General features: G+C 31.0%; 2 protein-coding genes across 2 annotated transcripts; both read right to left on the reverse strand.

The window, feature by feature from the left end:
- Positions 1-2466: 2466 nt before the first annotated feature.
- LOC110650852 (zinc finger BED domain-containing protein RICESLEEPER 2-like) lies at positions 2467-4672 on the reverse strand. The gene is made up of 5 exons (XM_058147913.1): positions 4488-4672; positions 3660-3950; positions 2735-3581; positions 2599-2659; positions 2467-2525 (listed from the first exon to the last, which is right to left on the reverse strand). Exons 1-5 carry the CDS (start codon positions 4670-4672, stop codon positions 2467-2469), a joined length of 1443 nt encoding a protein of 480 aa, XP_058003896.1.
- An 8106-nt stretch (positions 4673-12778) lies between these two features.
- On the reverse strand, positions 12779-16483 carry LOC110642410 (putative receptor-like protein kinase At3g47110). Its single transcript, XM_058148387.1, has 2 exons — positions 13755-16483; positions 12779-13633 (listed from the first exon to the last, which is right to left on the reverse strand). Exons 1-2 carry the CDS (start codon positions 16426-16428, stop codon positions 13188-13190), a joined length of 3120 nt encoding a protein of 1039 aa, XP_058004370.1. The 5' UTR covers positions 16429-16483; the 3' UTR covers positions 12779-13187.
- Between the last annotated feature and the right edge of the window lie 69 nt (positions 16484-16552).

Here is a 16552-nt window from a genome sequence, read left to right on the forward strand (position 1 = left end):
AATAAGAATAACGTCTTTATTCATATTAAAATATTTTTAAAAAAAACCACATAACTGAATTATATACACATGAATAACTTCCTTTATCTTGAAATCTTTATCTTATGCAATTATTTAATAAAAATATTGAAACGAACCTAAAATAATAAAAAAATGATAATAAGGACACCATTTCAATGACCATAGAAGTAACAGGTAAATAGTAAAAAAAAAAACACTTAGCAAATTAGCTATTCTCTAATTTAGATTTCAATTTTATTGATAAAATAATCATGCCCTTAATTATTATTATTATTATTATTATTATTATTATTATTATTATTATTATTATTCAGTGTTAATTATCTTATATATAAGAAATATTATTAATTTAAATTTGTTTTAGGAAATTTAAAAAAATAATTATTCTATATTTAATTAGGTCATGTTTTATGAAAATAAAATATTAAATATAATTAATTTAATAATTTAGATATAATAATTATTAACTAAAATTCACATAAAATAAAATAATTATATATATAATTAATATTTAAACATCAAATAATCAAATTATCAGATTGGTTGGTATAATTTTTTAAAACATATTTAATAATTAATATTTAATTTTAATAAAAATGTCACGAACTAACCTATGGGCCGGACCGGCACTAGGACCTAGCCCAGCCTAAAGCCCCCGAGGCCCGTGGTGAGCCTAACTATTCCTCAACCCAACTCTAAGGCTCATTTGAGCCCAATTTCAAGAATTCAAACGTACAGAGTCCGGCCATAAAATGAACCATTTAACAGGGAGTTTTTGACTCGCCCGACCTGTAAACACAATATATAATAAATTGGGGAGCTCAGCTCACCCTCCACGTAATCAAAATGTCATAACTCAAATGGGAGCTCAGCTCTCTCATCCAATCCCATCATGCATACAGTTAATAATTTTACAGGTCCAACATAACTTTTATAATAAAGGCCCAAAATAAAAATAAGTGTTTCTAATACATGCAGAGTCTAAAATTTAACTTAATTATATAAAATATATTAAATACTATTAATGGACCTGCGAAGAAGAAAAACAGGTTAACCACAACAAATAATTCTCCTGTAGCCTGGAAAAATAGATGAACAGGAGTAAGCGTTCGACTCAGAGAGTAAATATCAATTTTAACCATAATCTCTATAGCTATCTAAAGCTAATGCACCATGTAGAGTGAAATGCAACATCGTCATAATTTTCATATCATAGCAGCAAAAACGCAATTTGGAGCACTCACACACTCAACACTATCAAACAATACATATATAGGAGCTGATCCCCCATACAGCCCTCTTAATCCAACCTCTGCCAGCGAGTGTCTCTCAAGCCATGTTTACCCCGAAGGACCGAGTCCCAGCGAGTATCTCTCAAGCCGTGTCTACTCGTCCTGTCCATATCCAATACCATACCACACGCACACCACGCACACTCACTGCTCTAAATTATCATAAACAACATCCATTGCATTTCAACAATTATAAATGCAATATAAAACGTGCCTAGTATTTAACTACATAGATACATATTTATAAGTGATGCATGGGCATGCTTGAACATATAATAATATCGAAATTACAATTAAAATTAATATTTTACTCACAGACTTAATCGAAGTCACTATGGCGGTTGGGCGGAGGAGGAAGGCTATCCCGGCTCACTTGACAATTTTATTATAATTATTTAATACATTTGACTCAATACAAACTAAGAAAAGACCAAAGATGTCCTAAGTCGTGCCGAAAATCTGGCAGAGTCTCCCATATACCTAGGACTAGGGCTGAGCATTCGGTTCGAACCGAACCGAACCGAACTGAATTAAAAAAACCGAATAAACCGAATTACATAATATTATGAACCGAACCGAACCAAAATATATAATAAATCGAACTGAACCGAGCCGAAACATTTTGGTTCGGTTCGGTTCAATCGGTTTGGGCTCTAAATGGGCTTATGTTTTGGACTCGATTTCACCTTACTTGAACTTGATTTTTGCTTTTTTGATTTGATTTTTACCCTACTTAGACCTAATTTCACATTAATCAATAAAATTAAACATATAGTACTCAAAATCTCTATAAAAATAAAATAATTTAAAAAAAAAATTCATCATAAAGCAAATGGATAAGTCCTTGACAATCTAAATACATAAAATGAAAGCCATTCAAACCAATAAAATAAAAGCTCTTATACAGTCCACATTAAACAAACTCCATAAAATACATCAAACATGAAAGCAAATAAGCAAGTGTCCAACATAAAAATTCATACAATTACAAATTAAAATATTACAATAGTTCCATCACTTTGTCTCCAACTAACAAGCCTGAGTGCTTCAAATACCAATTAATGGATATGCAAACATGAAAAGGATTAGAATTGGTAAAAAAAATTTAAAAAATAAACAAAATAAACAATTATAGCCATATTTACCTGTAATATCAACTATCCAGGTTCACAGTTTTATCATTGATGCTACTTATTTCACAAAGTGAAAATGCTGAAAAAAAAATAAAAAATAATTTAGCAAATAAATTAGAAACAAATAAAAGCAAATTAATCGAAACACATACCCTCTTCAAGCCTTTCAAGGTCAGCAATTTGCTCTTCAATGGATTTGCAGCAATGGGACTTCTGCAACCAATCTTATGTACATATTAATGCTTCAACAATTTTAGGAGTTAAAGAACTTCTAAAAGGATCAAGTACTCTACCTCTAGTACCAAAGGCTGATTCCGAAGCAACTGTAGATATAGGCATTGCCAATATATCTCTTACCGTGATTGAAAGGATGGGAAACCTACCAGAATTAAGTTGCCACCACTTTAATATATCAAATTCTTCTTTTTCATCCACCACTTTAATACCCTCATTCAAATAGCAATCTAAGTCAGACTTGCTATTAGCTTCTCCAGTCTCTATTTTATGTTTCAAGAATTGATCTCCCAAATTCAACCGTGATTTCTTTTTTGCTCCTTCACTTTCATTATTTTCACTTGTATTCCCAGCTACATTGCTACCACGTTCATGTTCAGCTTGATATGTTTTCTTGTATTCATCAAACAACTCATATACAGTCAATTTAATTTTCTTTACCAATTCCATACCCTTTTCTTTCTCATACATAACTGAAAGAGCAAATTCCATAAATTCCAACTTATATCGAGGATCAACCACCACTGCAATATAAATTATTTTATTCATCTTATCAGGGTCCCCCCAATATTTATCAAATTTTACCTTCATCCTATCACCCATACATGCCAATTCTATGTCATTACTCCCTTGCCACTCTTGCAATAAACAATCAACTGAACTGATCTCATTAAAAAATATATTAGAAGTGACATATCGAGATCCTGATATTCTCAAGGTAAGATCATAAAAGTGGCCCAAAAAATCTACAAGTCTCCTAACATTTTCCCAATCCAAACTATCTGGCAAACCATCACTTGACTGAAGATCAAATTTAAAGCATGGATCTATAGTAGCATATCTATCAAATGCATTTTCAAACTTTTGTGCAACATTTAACATCAAATAAGTAGAATTCCACCTAGTGCACACGTCTAAGCATAAAGAACTTTTACTTTCAATCCCCTCCATCTCACAACTTGATTTAAACTTTTACAACCTAGCAGGAGATTGCCTAATATATCTCACTGCTTCCCTAACCCTTTTCACTGAAACATTAGTTTCCTTCAATCCATCAACAACAACCAAGTTAATTATGTGTGCAATGCATCTCATGTGAAGGCACTTGCAATTTAAAATGCTAAACCCCCAACCAACTATTTTCTTTTTCAAATAGGCAATAGCAACATCATTTGAACTTGTATTATCAACAGTTACTATAAACACTCTCTTAATTCCCCAATTTAGCAAACAACTCTCAACTGTCATGCCAATATCATCACCCTTGTGACTAGTAATTAGACAAAAATTAAGAATTTTTTTATGCAATGTCCAATTATCATCAACATAATGTACAGTGATACACATATAATTGATTCTTTGCAATGAAGTCCATGTATCTGTGGTAATGCAAACCCTTTGATTAGAATTTTAAAAGTAATTCTTCAATTTTTTTTCTCTCTTCCATGTACAAGTCATAACAATCCATTGAAACTATCCAACGGGATGGAATTCGAAACCTAGGTTGTGTAACTTCCATAAATTCCTTAAACCCTTCCCCTTCCACAAACATAAATGGGAGCTCATCAACAATTATCATTTTAGCTAGGTTCCGCCTTGACCTCTCTTGATTAAAATTCCAAGTATTTAGTGTACCACAATGACTTTCTCCTCCCTCTTGTATACTTAAAGATGGTTGTAAATACAATTGTGATTGACTAGTAGTCATACCATGTGGTTCTTTATGCATGCAAACATGTGATTTCTAAGTGCAGTAGTTCCATTTTTTTTGGAGTCACAGAAAAATTTTTTATAGCAGTAATTGCACTTGCCTTTTTGTATGCCACTACCATCAACAAACTTTGAAAAGTGATCCCAAACAGCTGATCTTGGCTTCATGCCCTTCCTCTTCATTTTAGAAGTTGCTTCGTCGACTTCGGTTTGACTTGAAGCAACTGGAGGTGGATGAGAAGGTTCCACAAGAAGATCATTTGTTGTTTCTTGTTGTGCCATCTTTGAAATTTAAAAATTAACCTGCATATGAAATCAAAATATATAATTACATATAATATACAATTACATGTCATTTAATATGTTTTATGAAGGAATGAAACTTAAACATAATACATCTACTTATATGTATGATATATATATATATATATATTTCAGCTCATTAATATATCCAGGCTATGCATAGTGCTGCTTCTGTTACTGATATGCATAGTGCTACTTGAGCTACACTTACTGTAAAATTTAATTCTACTAGTTGTATCTGAGATAAGCTACCCCAAATCTGCAATAAACTGATTTTTGTTATTTAGCCTTTTGATAACTTGATAGGAGTGCTCACTTTCTTATGGGAACCAGTGTGACAAATAGACATAAGAGTAATTGCCTAGAAAAATTCATGTAAGGCCTTAGCTAGTGGCACTTGGCACAGAACTCTCATTTTTTTAATCAGAGTTTAATTTCTCCATCACTGAGTATAGGAAACTGTTGATTGTTTTCCTAGTCCTTCATCTTCACAATGTTGGAAAACTCTGACGGTGTATTTTCCTCCCTTTTCTGAATGGATGATGTGGATGGTATAATTTTTGCTTCATTCAGGCTTCTCCTTTATTTGCACTAAATTGTTCCTTAGCCATCTTGTTTCTTATGGGATATATTTTAAGTAGTCATTAGTAAAAGTGACAAAAGATTGTCTACCTTTTACTTTCTAGATTATTTAAGAAAACAAACGAGTGATCAAATTTCTATCATGAGATATAAAGTTCACCTCACAAGTGTAAGTGTGTATCCAACCCTAGAGGATAGTTCTCTCAACTGCTGTAAAAGGCTTTGCAATAACAAGTAAATTTCTAATTGTTTTAAGAGAATTTCTACTTTTCTTGCCATACCTTTGGTATATTTTATTATAAAAATCTCAATGTTAAGGTTGCACAATTGAAGTGCACCATTAACATCTACTAAAGGGTAAATAGTTTTAGTCTCTTCCAAATGAAAATGGAGAAATTTGCTTGGTGGTAATGTCTGGGAATGCAACTACAGCCATGATATCAAGTTTAGATTTTATGGGGGGTTGTAATTGTCTTGGTAGACTTTTTTTTGTCTGATCATACTACTATTTATAGTTAAGAAGAGAGAGTTCTCTCTCTCTATAACTATAATGTCAGCAGGAAATGGGATGATGGACAGATAACTAGGTATAGGAATTAAGAATATGATCTATAATTATTACTTTCCTATAGTTGTTTATAGAAAATTACTCTTTTCTTTGATGGTTTTTCATGGCTATGACATGTTGCCTCTTCGAGCTTCTTCGGTTGCTTGAAAACCATTAGAATTTGAAATTTCCAGCTTCATTCTTTTGAAGTTGTTTTTCTTGATTCTTCTTTCTGCTGGATTTGTTTCCCTTCATTTTATGTTATCGAGGTAATATTACATTTCTTGATACCCAGATGGGATATATACTATACTAGGCAATACCTTATTTAGTCCTATACTCCTATTATTCTACTATTCTATAATCTAAATATTGTCAGACTAAATATATTAATATATATAATGATATTAACAGTTAATATGATGTAAAACAATATTAATTATATATTGACCTGATTAGATTAACACAAAATAATGTTGATTCTGTTACTGGTATGCAGAGTCCTACAAGCTATTAGCATACTCAAACCACCAATATATCTCTACTTATTGCGTTTACACTCCAGGAGACCGTCATTTGAAATGGATATAGACTAGTAATTCCCCAATTGAAATCATAATCAAATACTAGTAACACTACACCCATTTTGCGTCATGTTAATTACTGAAATTATTAATGCAGTAGATATAACTTTATAGTATCATGTAATAAACTACTCAACAGTATTTGAGAATTGGGCTACAAAAACAAACAAAATTGAGCAATTTAACAACATATACGATGATTCCCTTTAATAATCATAGAGAAATTTTAGTATAAATCAAGCATTTAATTGAACATGCAGTAGATATAAATTTATATTATCGTGTATCAAACATTCAAACTACTCAATTGTATTTCAGATTGAAAGTAAGAAAAGAACTAAGGAGAGTTGAACCTACCGTGGACTGGAGAATGAGAGCGAGAGACCAAGCACTCCAAGACAGCGACGACAGCCTCAAGTTGCAAGAAGAATGAGTCGAGAGAGAAGAGAGGAGAGGAATGAGTGAGGAGTGTGAAGACTGACGAGACGACGGGTATCAGTAACGAAATAATTTGGAGTAACGAAAGAATGTTATTGCTAACATATGTTATTGGCGATAAATCATTTAGCTGTTGTTATAATTGCGTTTTTGACATCTTTGTAAATAATAAAATATTTTGGAAAATCTCAATGTCCCCCTTCATAATTTTATATATAATTAGTTTTCTCTGCAATGTGCATTGCATATTATTGTTTTTGTTATGCACACTCATTATTTTATTTGTTATGTATGATATAATATAACTATAGTATTGTAAATATTATATTTAACTATAGTATTGTAAATATTATATTTAATTATTTAAATTAAAATATTAATATTAATTTTATTTTAATTTATTGTATGGAAAAAATATTTATTAATTTAAAATTATTATATTTTTATTAGATCAAATTTTTATGAAAGTTATGTATTATATATAATAATAACATAATTATAAACAGAAATTTAATTTGATTAAAAAAAAGATATGAGTGAAGATGTTTAAAAATTAAAATAAATTAATAAAAAAATCCATGTTAACTCATTGAATTAAATTTATTTAAGCTTTGTTATTTTACTTGAAAAAAATAAGTTTGAATTGCCTACAGTTTATTTTTTTATATTTTAAAGTAATTTTAATTTGCAGAATGAGTTTGTATAACTTGATTAATGTGAAAAGTTTATTTATAAATTAAAAAAATAAGATAATTTTTAAAATGTATTTTATAGTCTAGTGCATTATCATTATAAAAAATTTATTTTCATTATATTGATATCTTGAAATTTTATATTATTATATAATTTGATACAAATTATTTTAAAATATATTTAACAATATTTTTATTTTTTTAATTACAGATTATATTATATATGTTATAGATACATTATAGATTAAAATATAAATTTAATAAGACATTTTTAATTAATTCAATCATATTAATTATATAATTAATACTCTTAAGTAATCAAATTATTTTTTGTTCTCTTCATATTTTCTTCTTGTTTTTATTATTTTTAAAATTTTAAATATAACAACCTAAAATTAATATTGAGAGGAACATAACTTTTCAAATAATATATGTAAAAATATGATTAAACTTTCTTATAACCTTATAGTCAAAACCAACAATCTAGCTAAGATTAACTAATAAATTAAAATTAAAAAATATGTTCATGCACATAATGATATTAACAAATTATAATTAATTTTTAAATTAAATAGACCCAAGAAATTAAAATCTCACACAATCATGTATAAAATACACTTTTTATGTAAAAATGATATTAATCATCTTAAATATTACAGGATGTATCAATATTAAACATGAAAAAAATAAAGAAAAATTAATCTATTTTAACATGTATAACAAAGAAAAATCAATCTATTTTAACATGTATAAATATTATTGAATATTCTTTCATTTGATATTGGTAATAATAATAAAATCCTAGTGATCAAATACATGTGAAATTACATTCATAAGAATGATATCTGTTAGAGAAAAAGAGGCACAAAAAATATAGTTAAAAAAATTACATTATAAATCAAAGTTAATTAAGCTTATTCTTATTGCATAAAAATAGAGTGTATAAATATAAAAGTTATTCATTACTATTATTTAAGAATTTAGCTGCAAATTTATAACAAATAAAATATTTGTCATTGAATAGGATTAGAATTTTATATCTATTGATATAAATACAATTTCTTTTATTTTATTGAATTGTTAATTTTTAAAAAATAATTTACAATTATGTAATTTTTTAATATTAATTTTATGATTTATTATTAATAAATAAATAAATTAATATAAATGAGATTCAATGTTTAATTAATATTGTTTATTAATTTTATCGTAATAAATTAAATAATTTTTAATAAATTAATAATATTTATAGAATTAATAATACAAAATTATAATAGAATTATAATTACTATTAGAATAATATTAAAATTTTAATTCATATCAATTATAATAATATTATAAATTAAAATTATTTAGAAATTTAGCAATGGATAAAATACTGCTAAAAATTATTAGCAACGAATTTATATAGAATAACATCTTACTAGTGAAAGTATTAACGACGGATAAGTTATCGCTAAAAATTACTAGAGATGATTTTGTATAAAATAACTTTTTATTGCTGAAAATATTAGTAATAGATATATTATCATTAAAGTTAATCGATGATAAATTTTCATCACTAATTTATAATATTAGCGATAAATATATATACCTGTCATTATACATATATTTTTATTAATATTTTTATAAATAATATAAATTATAAAAGGTTTTATCACTTCATATATATATATATATATATATATTAATTAAATATTAAACTTATATTTACTATTACATAGTTTAAAAATTTTTGTTGTATTATATTATTTTCCATAATTAATAAAAAAAGGAAAAGATTTTCCGTATCTTTGAATTGTTTTAGAAATACAATAATAGAATATCTTTTATTATACATTTAAGCTTTCTATCACGTCATAGACAGAAGAAAACAATTTGTCTCCTAGCATTCAATTATCGGTGGTAGCATATGCATTATTCAACCGGATAGAGTTCGACCATAAATAGATCATTTAACGAGAAGTTTTTGACTCGCTGGACCTGTAAACACAATATATAATCAATTGGGGAGCTCAGCTCACCCTCTACATACTCATAATAACATAAAGTCCAATGGGAGCTCAGCTCCCTCATCTAGTCCAACATACATGCATATAATAAGTTTACAGGTCCAACATGGCAATTATATTACAGACCCAATCAAATAAATATTTTTAACACATGCAAAAATTCTAGGAGTTAACAGAATTATACAAACATTAATAAATGACCTGTAAAGAAGAAAAGCAGGTTAACCACAACAATAATTCTCCTGTAGCCTAGAAAAAAATAATGAACAGGAGTGAGCGTTTGACTCAGAGAGTAAAATATCAATTTTAACCATAATCTCTATAGCTATCTAAAACTAATGCACCCTGTAGAGTGAAATGCAACATCGTCAATATTTTCACATCATAACAGCAAAAAGGGAATTTGGAGTACTCACACACCCGGTAATGTCAAACCATAAATATATGGGAGCTAATCCCCTATACAGCTCTCTTAATCCAACATCTGCCAACGAAGAACTCAAGCCGGACTTTCGCTTAATAAACCAATACGGGGTCTCAGCGAAGAACTCAAGCCGTGTCTACCCAGAAGGACCGGGTTCCAACGAAGATCTCAAGCCGTGTCTACCCGTCCTATCCATATCCAACACTATACCACACGCACGTCAACACACACACACTGCTCTAAATTACTACAAATAACATCCATGGCACTTCAACATTTATGAATGCAATGTAAAACGTGCCTAGAGTTTAACTACATAGATATATACATATAAATGATGCATGGGCATGCTTGAACATATAATAATATCGAAATTACAATTAAAATTAATATTTTACATACAGACTCAACCGAAGTCACTATGGCGACTGAGCGAAGGAGGAAGGCTATCCCGGCTCACCTGACAATTTTTATTACAATTATTTGATACATTTGACTCAATACTAGCTAAGAAAAAGATAAAAAATGTTCTAAGTTGTGCCGAAAATCCGACAGAGTCTCCCCTATATCTAGGACCTACCCAACCTGCAAAAGGGCTTAAAACACACTTTTATATCCACAAATCATACACTCATAACTCAATCACATCATACAGCCCCTCCTGGGCCAATCCGAATAGTCATCAATCACAATATGTAAAATTACAGTTTAGTCCTCATAATTTAACTCTTTTGCAAAAACTACCCTAATGAGTTCTAAAAATTCTAAAACTTTGCCTCGCAGTCCTTAGCATCATTACTAAGCTAATGCAAAAGGAATTATAATTTTCTGAGCTACCACGAATATTTTATGAATTTTTAATCCAATTCAAGCACTAGAAAATTACGAAAAAGCAAGGTTCGGGTTTACCTATGCCGATTCCGACTCCGGGGACGCGTTCGGGACATTTGACAATGGTGGGGTAGCCAAAATCTCGACCCAATTATAAGACTTTTTAGGTAGCCTGTTTGTCTGGTCGGAAATTGACAGATTCGGGCAACTGTCGAATTTCCGTGAATTGAAGATACCTACATGAAGCCCACAATACGGGGGTTAGTATATAATTTTTACAGAATTTTGTAAGCTCATTTAATGCTCGAAAAAGCACTACGAAGTTTCGTGGGACCTATCGAAAAACGGTGTCGAAAAATTTTGAAATTTATAATGCCGTGAAGCTCTCAACGAGTGGAGCGCTCTGGTACTCTTGGTTTTCTCGTGGGGTTCATGGTTTGCGAGAGTACTAGAGGTGTATTGGGCAAAACTTCCCGGACAAAAATTGGACAAACCGCTAGATGGATTTTGGTATTCTTTGTGTCTATAGAAAGCTCTCGAGGTGTATATGGTGTTTGACATAAGATCAGGCTCAATCGGTGGCCAGATCAGCCAGATTTTGGTCGGGAAGCCAAAACGGCATGCTACTAGTCGCGTTTCTTCGTGCATTGTTTTCGGCCGCCTGGAATGCCTGCCGGCAGTGGGGGAAGGCTGGGGCAGCGCGCCGACGAGGTGGGGAGGGCTGGGTGGCGACGGCGCGGCGTGGGGAGCAGGGAGGAGAGAGAAAACGGGAGAGAGAGGAAGAGAGACGTGACGCGCGCTGGGAAGAAAGAAAAGAAAGAAAGAGGCCGGTCCGATTCTACCGGTCCGATCCAAGATACAAAATTTTAAATTTTTACTCTGCCTTGAGACCGAAAACAAGACCCAAAAATCATCAAAGTTTGTAGAGTCCAAATATATTTTTAATTTTGCCACGTGGTTTTTAAATTAATTTTTTAAAAATCATCATAATTTTATAATTTTGGAAAATCGAACCCGATTTCTAAAATTCGAGAAATTTCAAATAATTTCCTAAAATTTAAATAAAATAAAATATTAATATTTTCTCACAAAATAAAAATTTAAAAATTAGGGGTATTACACACACCAAATTTTATAATTTTATTAGTAATAGGATATTATATTTAAATTTAAGTAGTACTAGAATTTGTAATATTGTAAATAGTTTAGGGTATTTTTGGAAAAACTAATGTCTTTCCCCCCTCATGCATTTATACATATTATAGATAGATTATAAAAAATTATAAGTAGATTAATAATTTTTTTATTTATTAATTTCTTATTTTATTCAACCACTTCTTATAAAATTTTATATTTAATTCAAATTAAACATAAGTAGGATTAAGAATTTAAACTTATATGAACTCTTAAATTAAAAATGTTGAATTTATACAAACTTTAAAATTAATTTAAGTAATAAAAATACAGTTGTAATTAATTTTAAAAATGAAAGGCAACTTCAACAAAGCCAATGTTCTCCCCTTCATAATACATATAATTTATTTTTATTCATAATTTATTTAATAATTAATAACTCTATCCCTCTGTATCTTTGTAATTGGCTCACTTAAAGAACATAAATTATATGTATGTGTGTGCAAGATATCACAAAAAAAAGGGACTTTAGTGATGGATCAAAATTTTGTCATTAATAATGCTGATGATTAGTGTGGATATGTGGGTTATCTAATGCTAATACTTATTAAAATATGTCGCTAATACATCATCTCACAAATTAGTTATGGATTAGTGATAAATTTATTTGTTACTAAAGACCTTGTCGCTAAAGGATTTTAGGAAAAGATTCATCTATATTATTAGCAACAAATTAGTGATGGATATGTGATTTCGCCATTAAAAGTGATCAGTTTTTTTGTGATGTATTATTCATTAGATCCATAAAATAATAATAATAATAATAATGATGCTTGTTGATTATTATTGCACATCAATCTATTAGTAAAAGCATATATAATAGAACAACCTGTATGTAGATACTAGATTTTTACATTTGCTCATTTATGCGAAAGCATAGAGCTAGCTATACTGTAAATAGAACTTTATTTACTCTGCAAGGACTCGGTGAAGAATGCATAACAGATGGCCCTCTGACTTATTCAAGAAGTGTAATTCTCCTGAAATTACAGAAAGAAACTAGTAAGATTAGCCAATATATTAATAACTTTCCATCAAAACCAATTTATAAAATTAAATGACTCCACAGAAATTAATCAAAACAAGATGAGTTGAACTCAAGAAAGAGTTATCAGCAAGAACATAAATTAATTTTATTGGTTATTTCTAATGACAAACACTTTCGACGATTGTTCTTTACTTGCCTGTCTTCATCCAAAGATACGAATTCCAAGGAAAGTACTTCTAATCAAATGCAGTTCTTTAACAACATCCCTCATGCTCATTCTATCTTTTGGTGATTCTACTGAACAGGCTACTCCAACTTTGAATACTGAAATCAAGCAATCTTTCTGTTTAGCAATACTTGTTCTGCTCACGTTCGCATTATTGCTCGATTCTGCTTCTGCGTTTATTTCTATCTGCTCATCTATTTCAGTATCTGTTGTTGGTGTTTCTTCCATTCGTCTTGAGAGAATGGTTGGGTCTGTGATTTGGGTAAGTCTTTTTGGCAATGCATCCTTCACAAAGTTGTGCAGATTTAAACGGTCTTCAAACATTTTATCTGTTGGTCTTTTCCCTGAGAAAATCTCCAATACAAGGATCCCATAACTATACACATCTCCCTCTTTTGATGTAATGCTACCCATTCCATACTCTGCATTAATTTTATTGAATTTTTCCAGTTAATTCAAAAGGATCATCAATTGGTAAGAAAATAAAGTAAAATAGAAAAACTAAATAATTAATTAAAGAGCATATATGAATTGAACTGTTACCTGGAGCCGCATAGCCAACAGTCCCCCTTATTCCAATTGAGCTGGTTTGAGTTTGTGATGCATCATTTGTGTTCAATAAGAGCTTAGCCAAACCAAAATCGCTTAAATGTGCAACCATGTCGTCATCCAGAAGAACATTGCTGGGCTTCAAGTCACAGTGGATGATTGGAATTTCACAAAGGTCATGAATGTAATGCAATGCAGATGCCACATCAATTGCAATATTCAGTCTTTGAAGAAAATTCAAGTTTCTTGATTGATTATTGCTGTTGATATCATGATACAACCACTTCTCCAGGCTTGCTTTACCCATGAATTCATAAACTAGAGCTTTGAATTCATTTTGTTTGTAATCAATGCTAGAGCAATATGTAAACAGCTTAACCAGATTCCGATGCCTTACTCTCCTTAACACCTTGCATTCGGCCATGAAGCTTTTTGAAGCACCCATTGTTCCAAGTTTGAGGACCTTAACAGCCACAGGTCTTTCCATTTGATTGAGAAATCCTTTATACACAGAACCAAAGGTTCCAGATCCAATTAAGTTATCAGCAGAGAATCCACTTGTTGCATCATAAAGATCCCTGTAAGATACCCTTATAAGACGATCCATTTCTTTCGATGAGGCAGATGATTTCTTTTTTGATACTCTCCTTCGATAAGAAAGCAAGAAGGCTAACATCAACACGGCACCAAGAATCACACAAGGAATTATGATTGCTAACTTAATAGCAATGGACTTTCCTTTCTTCATTGCTTTAGTGGGACATTTTGGTTGATGGAGTTCTGGCACACCACCACAAAGCTTATTATTACCCATCAATGATATTGTACTTGCATTTCTAAAAACTCCTTCGGTTGGAATCTCACCCGCAAGATTATTAAAAGAAAGATTCAAATATAATACAAACCGTAAACTTTGCAAATCTTTTGGTATTTCTCCTGTGAGGTTGTTTTGCGAAAGATCTAAAACCTGTAGACCCTTCAATGAAGCCATAGATGATGGAATGATTCCTTGGAAAAAATTTCCTTGCATATGGAGATATTCCATATTTGAACAAAACCCAATGGTTCTAGGAATTTCTCCAAAAAGCAGGTTTCCTGAGACATCCAATGTAATTATATTTGTTAGCCTTCCCACGTCAGTTGGCAGATCACCATTGAGTGAATTATGTGATAAGTTCAAGTTTTGAAATAAGGAAGGAAGACGAAGAACCTCTTTGGGTATAGATCCGTTGAGGTTATTTCCTGAAATATCCAAATATTGCAAATTCTTGCAGTTTCCTATACCTGCTGGAATATTTCCTTCAAAATTGTTTTGTGAAATGGAAAGTAGAGACAATTGAGTGAGATTGCCTATAGAAGATGGGATTTGTCCTGACAATCCATTTTCATGTAAAAACAGAAGTTGAAGTTTTCTTAATTTTCCAATAGAAGAAGGGATGACTCCAGTGAAAAGATTGTTTTGCATGTACAGTGAAACCAAGTTGATGAAATTCTCAAAGGCATCAGGAATAATTCCTGCGATTTGATTTGCTCCAAAATATAGTTGGTTAAGTTGAACGGACAAATTAGCTACAGAGTTGGGCAAAATACCTCCAAAATTGTTGTAACTGAAACCTAGAATTTTCAAATTGCTACAGTTTTTCAAAGACCTTAAAAAGGCCAAGTCACCAGCGGAATTATATCCTAGGTTATTAACAGCAACTCTTACCAACCAAAGACTCTGTAAATTTCCTAGACAATTCGGGACTTGTCCCGTAAAATTGTTTTCTCCAACATCAAGCATCTCCAATTGAGAAGCATTGCAAAAGGAATTTGGAATTGGCCCAGAAAACAAATTATTTGAAATACTAAAACTCTGGAGATTTGGAAGAGTAAACCCAATGTTGTTTGGTAGGCTACAACAAAGCTTGTTTTGCGGTATTGAGATCACATTAAGAGATGAGATATTGAAAATAGATAAAGGGAATACACCAGATAGTTTATTTAACCCAAAACTGAAAAATGTTAGGCTTGTTAATCGACCCAATTCATCTGGAATATTTCCCTCTAACTCCATATTTTCTCCAACAAGGATATTAAGCAATGAAAGGTTGCCAAGGAAAGGTGGGATTTTTCCATTCAGATTGTTTGCTCTGAATCGAAGGTCTTCAAGCATAGGTAAAGAGCCAAGCTCTGCAGGGATTTTCCCAGTTAGATTATTCCATGATAGGCGGAGTATCCTGAGACGGGAACAACGCGTCAAGTTGACGGGAATTTCACCTTCTATTGTGTTGTTGTTGAGATAGAATTCCCGAAATCGAAACAAATTACCGATTTCCTGGGGAATTTGACCATTGAAACTGTTGTTTCGCAGGTTGAGGATTCTCAAAAAACTCAAATTGCCAATATATGGTGATATGGATCCAATCAAATTGTGGCCTTCTAACACCATTGAGGTGACTCTCTGGTGGCGGCTACTGCAAGTGATTCCATACCATTGGCAGAAAGGAAAAGAATGATTCCATGAGTTAAAGATTTGATGTGGGTCACTGGATATCCCTGCTTTGAATTTGAGCAAAGCAAATTTATCGGTCTCATTTGCTAAAGATTGGGCTTTCGTGAATTGCAGGTTTAAAGAGAGGAAAATAACTAGTGGAAAACAAAGAAGAAAAAGCTGATAAATCTTCATTTGGTTTGGTAGAAGGAGGCTATTGGGACAATTACACAGCAACGGTTACAGTGATGGATAAATAAACAAATGTGGAGTTGACTAAATGTTGACGAAATACTGAGGGGAAATGAAATAAGAAAAC

Source organism: Hevea brasiliensis, chromosome 6 (genome assembly GCF_030052815.1).
Source record: "Hevea brasiliensis isolate MT/VB/25A 57/8 chromosome 6, ASM3005281v1, whole genome shotgun sequence".
Taxonomy (NCBI): domain Eukaryota; kingdom Viridiplantae; phylum Streptophyta; class Magnoliopsida; order Malpighiales; family Euphorbiaceae; genus Hevea; species Hevea brasiliensis.